The 8,919-nt window shown below is 45.2% G+C and overlaps 1 protein-coding gene and 1 non-coding gene across 3 annotated transcripts; one reads left to right on the forward strand and one right to left on the reverse strand.

Moving 5' to 3' along the window:
* Positions 1-1,667: 1,667 nt before the first annotated feature.
* On the reverse strand, positions 1,668-1,739 carry TRNAW-CCA (transfer RNA tryptophan (anticodon CCA)). Its single transcript has one exon. It is a non-coding gene; the product is annotated as a tRNA-Trp (tRNA).
* A 184-nt stretch (positions 1,740-1,923) lies between these two features.
* LOC112723258 (tobamovirus multiplication protein 1-like) lies at positions 1,924-7,364 on the forward strand. 2 transcript variants are annotated; one of them, XM_025774530.3, is made up of 13 exons: positions 1,924-2,061; positions 2,187-2,244; positions 2,315-2,405; positions 2,462-2,514; positions 2,611-2,703; positions 2,837-2,908; positions 3,032-3,104; positions 3,179-3,224; positions 3,334-3,397; positions 3,729-3,782; positions 3,887-3,964; positions 4,066-6,199; positions 6,288-7,364. In XM_025774530.3, exons 1-12 carry the CDS (start codon positions 2,054-2,056, stop codon positions 4,156-4,158), a joined length of 783 nt encoding a protein of 260 aa, XP_025630315.1. In that variant the 5' UTR covers positions 1,924-2,053; the 3' UTR covers positions 4,159-6,199; positions 6,288-7,364. The 2 variants fall into 2 exon arrangements, with proteins under 2 accessions (XP_025630315.1, XP_029146162.1); XM_029290329.2 differs by lacking the exons at positions 1,924-2,061; positions 2,187-2,244; positions 2,315-2,405; ... (6 more) ...; positions 3,729-3,782; positions 3,887-3,964 and having other exon boundaries at positions 4,677-6,199.
* Positions 7,365-8,919: the final 1,555 nt, after the last annotated feature.

Below are 8,919 nucleotides of genomic sequence, written 5' to 3' on the forward strand. Positions count from 1 at the left end.
AACCTACGTGGCATCCCAACCCTCTAAAACCCTATCTCTCTTCAATTTTCATTTCTAATTTCAACCATCTATCCCTATTTCATGGTGGCAGCTTCCTCCTCCTCTGTCGCCACCCCCGCTCTTCCGTCCCTTTGCACCTTCGTCTCATCCTCACGCTCTCTTTCCCAACTCTCCCTCTTTTTCAAACCCTTCTCCATCGCTGGCGCTCAACTTTCCGCAAAATCACCACCATCTATCAACCCTATTACGTGCTTGTATCTCCGCTACGGATTCTTCTCATCCCTCCCATGGACCTTGCCAGCTCCGAAACGGAATAGTGTAGAAGCTCCTTACAGTCCTCTATGTCTAGTTGCTCGCGGTTGCTCACGGAGAACGTGGTGAACTTTTCTCACCGAGTGCGGCGCTCAACACAGAAGTGGGGCTTGGGGGCCGATCTTGACGAGCTCGTTTTGGATGTTGGCGAGGCCTGAGTTTTGGTTTTCGATGTTCATGCAGGCTTGTGCAATAATGGGGTTCAGATCTTGGGTTTCGATGCTTCGATGCTGATGAAAGTGAAGCCTCAAATGATGAGGGTAAAAGCATAATGGGGTTCAGATCTTGGGTTTCGATGCTTCGATGTTGATGAAAGTGAAGCCTCAAATGATGAGGGTAAAAGCATGAAGATGGAAAAGAGATTAAGCAAAGCCATTATTATTTGCTAGAGTAGTGTAAAAGTAGTAGGATATGTGTTCGTATTTTTGTTGTTCAAAACCAACTTTTATTTATACACGAGTTTTTGCCTTCGGAGTTCAAGTGCTTTTCTTGAGAGTAATATTATTCACATTCACTTTGTGCTTTTTTTTTTCTTTGGACAAAAGTGCCAAGTAATTCCAAAGCTTGCTTTTGATGGAGGGGGGTTTGGAAAAGAGGGAGAGTTGGGATTTGGGAAGAAAAGCGCGGGGATGAAGCGATAGTGCCAAGTAACGGAAGAGCAACAGTGGCGGCAGAGGAGGAGGAAGCTGCCGTCATGAAAGAGGAATAGGTGGTTGAAATTAGAAATAGAATTAAAGAGGGATAGGGTTTTGGTGGGTTGGGGTGCCATGTAGGTTCGGATAATAACGAAGCAAGCACTTAACCAAAACATGGTATTTTTGTCACACGGAGGGCAACTCTCGTGGGTATAAGATCAGTTTCGATCTATCATGGGTACATATGTTAGCGTTATCATCTTTCGGAGCATGTTTGAAAACAAAATTTATAAATGTATACTTATTCCAATGGAAACTTTAAAGTGTTTTTCATAGTTTAAACTCTAACAAACTTGTTCGAATATGCATTCTAGTGTCCAACTTTACAGCTATGTGAGGTGAAAGAAAATTATTGGGATGGGACTAATTAGCTTGAGTTTGACTTTAGTTAGAAATAATTTGAAGTAAAAGTAATATATGTTAAGATAATTTAATTTAGGAAGCTATTATGCGGGGTAAACAAAAGGTACAAACATAAAAGTGGAATTTGAAGCAACTATTTCATTTTTCATCTATTCATCTATTCAAGCTGGGTTTCTGGATATTAAAAGTTGGTTTTAGAATAAAGGGTCTCAACATACGACAGTTTCCCCTCATGCTCAATAATTAAGGGTCGGAAAGAAAACAACAAAAAGACCAAAATTAATGGATCCTGGGAATTAAACCCGACGTGAATCAAACACGCAACCTTCTGATCTGGAGTCAGACGCGCTACCATTGCGCCACGGATCCGATTGTTGATGCTTCTCTGCGATAAAACGATATGATTAACAATTAAAAGGGTCAACATCAACACTTATCTTGGCGCCACATTCAGCAACCTACAGTCAGAAAAATAAAAAAGTGCCTCCCACAGGCGGGGATGATTCTGTTGTCGTTTTCAATTATTAATCTGTTGGTTTTAAAAGAAAGAAAATTGGCAAAGCAAAGAATTGAAGCTTAGTTGAGCGTTAAGAAAGAGAGCGCCAAAAGCAGTTGGTAGCTGAGAGAGCGGGAGAGAGAAGACTGTTTGGTAGAGAGATTGCATCATCATTAATTCATTATTCATGAAACCGTAATCCCTCCTTTTCCCTTTCCAATTAAGCTGCCATGGACACTGCATCCTTTTTGTATTTGCGGTGGCGCCAGTGGCAATGGCACCATCACCATGCTAACAACAGCAACTCAACTCTCTGGCAGGACGCTGTTTTTCTACATACTCTGCGCTGCTTATGCTCTCGTCTCCTCCCTCGCCCTCGTAAGTTCCCCTCTCCGCCCTCCTTCTTCCTCCATTTCTTTGACCAACACTCATACACTGCAGTCTGCAGATTCAATTGGTAAGAATTGAACTCAGAGTTCCTCAATATGGCTGGACTACCCAAAAGATTTTCCATCTTATGAACTTCATTGTCAACGGAGGTCTTTCTTCTCGCATTTAATCTTTTGCTTTCTCTTGCCATTTTCACAATGCACAGTTCGCGCACTCGTCTTTGGATTACACAAGCTGGTTTTTCTTTTGCGTCCCAAGGTTTCTTCTTTTTATGCTTGCTTCAACTTTAGGTCTATTCTGCTCCAATGCTGCCTTTTATACTTACATGTTTACTGTTCAATGTTGAATAATTAGGTATTGGTTTTGGTGCTGTTAGATCTGCCGGGCCTACTGTTCTTCTCTACCTATACACTTCTTGTTCTTTTCTGGGCAGAAATTTATCACCAGGCAACTCTAGCTTCTTCTTCTACTTCAATTTGATCAGGCATTTTAGTTCAATTAACAATTAACAGAATTAAGTTATGCTGAAACAAAAAGAAAAAAGAAAAGAGTGTCTGAGTTTGTTTCAATGATTAAACAGGCAAGGAGCTTACCTACCGATAAGCTCAAGATAGTTTATATTTCAATAAATGGTGCCTTGTATTTTATTCAGGTAGATACCTATCTTATTCTATTGTTTTCAAGTATTTTCTGCATAATTATGTGAAGCTAGTAAAATCTTTTTCCAGTTTTTTAGCTGAAAGGAATGTATACTAAAATGTGATTCTGTGTTCAGATTTGTATTTGGATATACCTTTGGATAGATGACAACACTGTTGTGATATTCATCGGAAAGATATTTATTGCAGGTTAGCTTTCTGTATGAATGGTTGGTTGGTTTATGCATATACATTTTCTAAAGTGAGATTTTTCTTTTCCTCAGTTGTGTCATTTATGGCTGCATTAGGCTTCTTGCTATATGGAGGAAGGTGAGGTTTCTGCATTGTCTTATTTGAATACTTGTACACCTCAGTTTCATTTAGTCACTGGTGATTTGTGGTTGACATGGGCCGCTGGAATATGTGAAATGTTTGCTAGATTATTTATCATGCTGAAGCATTTCCCTATCGAATCTAGAGGGAGAAGGAAGAAACTTCATGAGGTATCCTTACCTTATTCCTTTAACAATTTCTGTTTGTCATGTCTAGCTTTCACTTCTAAAATTCAAATGGTACTTCACTTCAAAATCTTTTCAAGCAAATGATGTGGAGGAATGAGTTTTACCTGTGCATTTTCATGCAGTTGTTTTGTGTTGTGCTTCAAAGTAATTATTTCTTAAATGACAACAAATTAAGACTTGAGCCTTTTTAAGGATAGACATTTTGATCGATACAATATCGAATTCTGTAGTTTGTGATATATAAATTACTCATTTAACAAATGAATCTAAGAAGATTTGTTCATATCAATTAAGTTGTGACATTATATTGCAGGTTGGATCTGTCACAGCTATTTGTTTCACCTGTTTTCTGATAAGATGTGTTATGGTAAGTGATAACCGTTTTCTTGACATACATGGACCATATAGAATAATGCAGTATATATAGTATACGATTTTGTTTCTTAATGACACTTATGCATGCACACGCAGGGTTTTCTATCTGCATTCGATTCAGATGCATCTCTTGATGTTTTCTATCATCCTCTTTTGGACTTGATCTACTACTTGGTACACTGCTGAGCATGATCCCATTTTTTATTGATAGCTGCCAGAATTTTAGTTTCTAAGAATTGGGAACTCACTTAGCTTGTTCATATTTGAAAATATAGGTGGTTGAGGTGCTACCTTCAGCTTTAGTCCTCTACATACTGCGCAAATTGTCACCAAGGAGGATATCAGCTCAGTATCATCCTATTCAGTAATGGTATAAGAGTTAAGACACTTGTGAGATTCAGCTTCATCAGGAGAAGGATAAGTTTCATTGTTGTGGTTCAGGCCAATCACAAATTTTTAATGTAGAGAGTAGAGTGGACGTTTTATAGTATATGCTGCAAAATATTGGAGGGGAATTGGATAGTAAAGTTCTGTTCGGTAGGTCGGTTACCGGACGGTTCGGGTCAGGATTCGGAGTGATGGAAGGGGCTCGTCTGGTCACGGTCTTCCGGTCCGGGAGGTGCGAGGTACCGAGCACTTCGTGTGGAAAAAGGGGGGATGCCACCTGCAAAGGCACTCCGACGCTTTTGTCAGAATATGTGCAGGCGGAAAGAGGGTGGTGTAGGAACGTGACGTACCTCGGGGGAAGAGCCAGTCTTTCCCTTATATACATGTCAGTGGTGGGCCCCATGGGGACAGGCCCATACCCTAAAAGATGCTGTCCCATAGCTGAGTGCGAGCCGTACAGAACGCGTGTCCGGGTCGGTTACAGGATGCGTGGCCGGACGGGGTGGAGCTCGGGTCGGGTTGACCCGCGGGGATCTTGGGCCAGGCCGTAACAGTGCCCCCGACGCGCCAGTGATGGTCGTGAGGGCTATTGGTGGCGCGTGATGTTCCCGTTTCGTGTGTTGTTGTCGAATCGGCTGACCGTGGAGAAGACGCGTCTCTTGCGCGCGTGTCTTTTGGTTTGCTGAGGCGTCCGTTTGTCGCTTCGTTCTTCGCGCTGAGCATTAAATGCTCATAATAAGTTAAAAAATTCCGTGCGCAAAGACCATTTTGCCCCTGCTTCTTTTCGCGCTCCTAGTGGTGGTTTTTAAACAGTTTCTTTCTCTTTTTCTCCTACTCCTGCTATTTTCACCTTCCTCTCTCCCTGATATCCAAAATCTCTTGTTCGAGCCCTCTCGTACCTCTTTTTTGGTTCTCAAGTTCTTGCAACCAATTCAGGTAATTCTTGGTTCCTATTCTCTTGTGTTCACACTATGTTTTGCTGCTGCGTAGTTGCTGTTTGTGATTGTTGCATGCTTGGTTTACTTTTGCCGAATGACTTTCCAATGCTGGGGTAGATGAATTAAGGGAGGGGTACCATTCCTGGGTAGGTTTTTAGGTGATTTGCGTGATAGGCGTAGCTTTTAACCGTATTTGGCCATGATTTGAGTTTGAAAAGGTGTAGTTTTTGGGTTTTTATGGGCTCCCGACCTCATAGACTGACGGAGTGGTACCCCGCTGTAGGTATGCCTCGCATTGTCTCCCGGGCTTCTGCATCTGGCGCGGCCTACGACCCGTATGCCTGGGTAACTTCCGATATAAATGACTCGCCCAACCAAATGGATCTGGCGGAGTTGACCGAGTTCCGGCAAGCCGGTTACTTGTGTGGGGGAACAGACGAGGAGGTCAACTATGAGGCCGCTGTTCCTGCCCCCAACGAGCGTATTTATGAGATCAATTTCCACTCTCCTCGTGTCCCCGATTGGATTTGGTTCTACAAATCCATGTTCACACAAGTCGGCGTTCGGATACCGCTTTTTGATTTCCAAATGGCGCTCCTCAACCGGATATCCGTCTCCCCCTCACAGCTCCATCCAAACATCTGGGCCTCAATCCGCTGTTTCGAATTGGTTTGCGAATACCTCGAGCTACCGGTGTCGGTGGACGTCTTCCTCTTCTTCTTCAATCTTACTAATCCTTCCAAACAAGGGAAAGCTAGGAAAGGGTTCTTTTCTTTCCGATCTGCCCAGGGTAGGAGAATATTCGGCCTCTTCGAGGACTCCTACCATGGATTCAAAGATAAGTACTTCAAAGTTCGCCTCGTCAAAGGTCGCCACCCCTTTTGGTTGTCGTTAGAGGGGGAGCGCCTTATCCCAACTTATTGGAGTTTTGGGGCGGGGTCGAACTCTTTCATTAAGGTGACGTATAAAAGGTTGTCGCCCGTAGATAAGCAAATAGCTGATGTACTTTCTGCTATTTTTGAAAAGAACCCCGTGAACCCCCATCTCCTCATGGGTGAACGGGAGGTCGCTAGGAGCTATATCCGTGAGTTGTCTTGTTTGCTTGCCTTCATTTGTTTATTGTTGTTTTCTTTACCCGATCTAACGACTAATGCGTCTGTTGTTTGCTGCAGTGGAAATGTCCGCTACCGTGACCGGACTTGAGAATTTGATGAAGACTTTTTTTGAAGCGAGGGACGACGAGAATGCCGAAGAAAAGGATGCCGGGAGGTCGGAGGGTCCTTCTGGGGAGAAGGAGAATCAGGCTGTGCCTTCTCCCCAGGATACCGGCGTGTTGGAGAAACAGACTACAGGGGCCCAGGCTTCTCCTATTCGTGAGGAGGTGTTCGTTGAAGGGCATGCGTCCTTTACCCCCTGCCGGACAGTGATGTGGAGCTCATCTATACTCCCAAGAGGCGGAGGATGTCTTCCAGCCCGGAAGGGGCCCTCACTATAATGGAAAGGAACTTTGATGCTACCAAATTTATTGACTCGCAGCTGATACCCGGGACGGAGGAGCATTTTCATGGGACTGAGCTGTCCGGGCAGGCGAGGTGGATGTACCGGACCTTGCTTTGTGGAGTCGTGATAGCTCGAAAGGCTGAATTCGAGTTGTCGGGAATGGAGGCGCTCCGGAGGAAGCTCGAGTCCTCTGTCAAAGCGAACAATGACTTCAAGGTCCAAGTTGAACTGCTCCAGGGCCAGCTGTCCGAGATGGGGGAAAAGCTCAGTGCTTCTGAGGAGAAAGCGTCGTCCGTTGCGGAGAAGTTGAAGGCGTCCGATGAGACCGTGCCCCGACTGGTCGAACGTGAGATGACCTTGGAGGGTCAGCTGAATGCCGCTCAGGGTCGGGTTGCCGCCTTGGAGAAAGAGCGGGAACAAGCCGTCTCAGAGGCAAAAACCGCTAAAGCTGAAGCCGCAGAGCTTAAGAAGAAGCTCAAAGTGACCAAGGAGCAAGGGAAGAACGCGATCTCCATGACCGAAGATGCCCTGAAGGCTTAGCTAAAGATCGTAGCTCCTGATTTCGACACGTCGGCAATTGGCATTTTCAAGACTATCCAGGACGGAAAGATTGTTGACATGCCGAGGAAGTGAGATCTTGTAACTTGGGATATTTTGTCGCGCATTTACTGAACAACTTATTGCTCGTTTTTTGTTTTGACACTTTATAAATTATGCTTATTCAGTCGTTTGCCCGGGCTGCCGTTTACTATATTTGTTGCCGTTATTTCTCTCGGGGGTGGGCTCACGCCCGTTTTCCCGTTTTATGTTTGTTATGGCTTGGACCGCCGTGGTCGTGTTGTCGCCGTCATTGGCTTTGGCCGTAAGGAAGATGGCCCCCGGGGTGATCAGTCCCGGTTTGCCGTTTTAAGGTGCGCTCGTCCGCGGCACACGTAGGGAAGTGGTAGACAAGTACGAAAATTTTTGACAAGTAAGAGTTAATCGTTAGATAGGCAAATTAATCAATATGGCGAGTATTTGATAAAATAAAAAGGTAAATTATCATGCGAACAGAGCAAGTATTTACTATCTGTTTAGGTTCTCAGGTCGGTGAGTCGTCTGGTCATGAGTAGAACCTTCTTAGGTTACCCGCGTTCCATGTTCTAGGTATTTCCTTGCCGTCGAGTCTTTCGAGCTTGTAGGCACCTTTTCCGAGCACCTCTTTAATCCTGTAGGGACCTTCCCAATTTGCTGCCAGCTTCCCTTCTCCCTAGGTCGGCACGCCGACGTCGTTGCGTCGTAGGACGAGGTCTCTTTCCTCGAAATCTCTTCTGAGGACTTTAGTGTTGTAACGCAGGGCTATTCTTTGTTTTAACGCCGTTTCTGATAAGTGAGCCATCTCTCTTGTCTCCTCCACCAGGTCCTTTTCCACCGCTTCGTTCACACCTGCGAGTAGTAGCCGGGGGCTTGGCTCGTCGATTTCGACGGGTATCACCGCGTCGACCCCGTATGTTAGGCGGAAAGGGGTTTCGCCCGTGGCGCTTTGCTCGGTTGTTCGGTAGGACCATAGGACAGAAGCGAGCTCGTCGGCCCATGCTCCTTTCTTGTTATCTAGGCGCTTCTTTAAGCCAAGTAGGATGACTTTGTTTGCGGCTTCTACTTGCCCATTCGTCTGGGGATGCTCTACCGAGGAGAACCTCTGTTTTATCCCCAGGCCAGAGAGGAATTCCGTGAACTTCTTGTCCGTGAACTGTGTCCCATTATCCGAGATGACGACCTCTGGGATACCGAAACGGGTTATCACCTGCCTCCACATGAACTTCCGGCAGTTGGAGGACGATATTGTGGCCAGTGGTTCAGCCCCTACCCATTTGGTGTAGTAATCAATGGCGACAATGAGGTATTTGACTTGTCCTGGGCCGACTGGGAAAGGTCCCAGGAGGTCCACTCCCCATTGACTGAAAGGTCGAGTGGTCGTTAGTGAACTCAGCTCGGAGGCCGGTGCCTTGTGGAAGTTGGCGTTTTGTTGACACTTTATGCACCTTTTGACAAATTTCTTTGAGTCTTTCATCATTGTCGGCCAATAGTACCCGGCTCAGATGAGCTTCCTCGCTAGGGCTTTACCCCCGATGTGGTGCCCGCAACACCCCTCGTGGACTTCTCTAAGTACATAGTCCGTCTGGTCGGGGTGTAAACATTTCAATAGGGGCTGGCTGAGTCCCTTTTTGAACAGTTGTCCTTGTATGATCGCATATCTGGTCTTCGCGAGTATGTCATTCACGTAGACTTCTACTGTTTTGCCTATGAGTTCACTGAATATCTTAT

This window comes from Arachis hypogaea, chromosome 11, assembly GCF_003086295.3.
Source record: "Arachis hypogaea cultivar Tifrunner chromosome 11, arahy.Tifrunner.gnm2.J5K5, whole genome shotgun sequence".
Taxonomy (NCBI): Eukaryota; Viridiplantae; Streptophyta; class Magnoliopsida; order Fabales; family Fabaceae; genus Arachis; species Arachis hypogaea.

Excerpts from the sequence above, each read along its gene's own strand:
- LOC112723258 (XM_029290329.2), top strand. The coding sequence starts at position 5,353 with ATGGGCTCCCGACCTCATAGACTGACGGAGTGGTACCCCGCTGTAGGT. Across the intron at positions 6,200-6,287 it reads GGTCGCTAGGAGCTATATCC|TGGAAATGTCCGCTACCGTG; the intron begins GTGAGTTGTCTT and ends TGTTTGCTGCAG.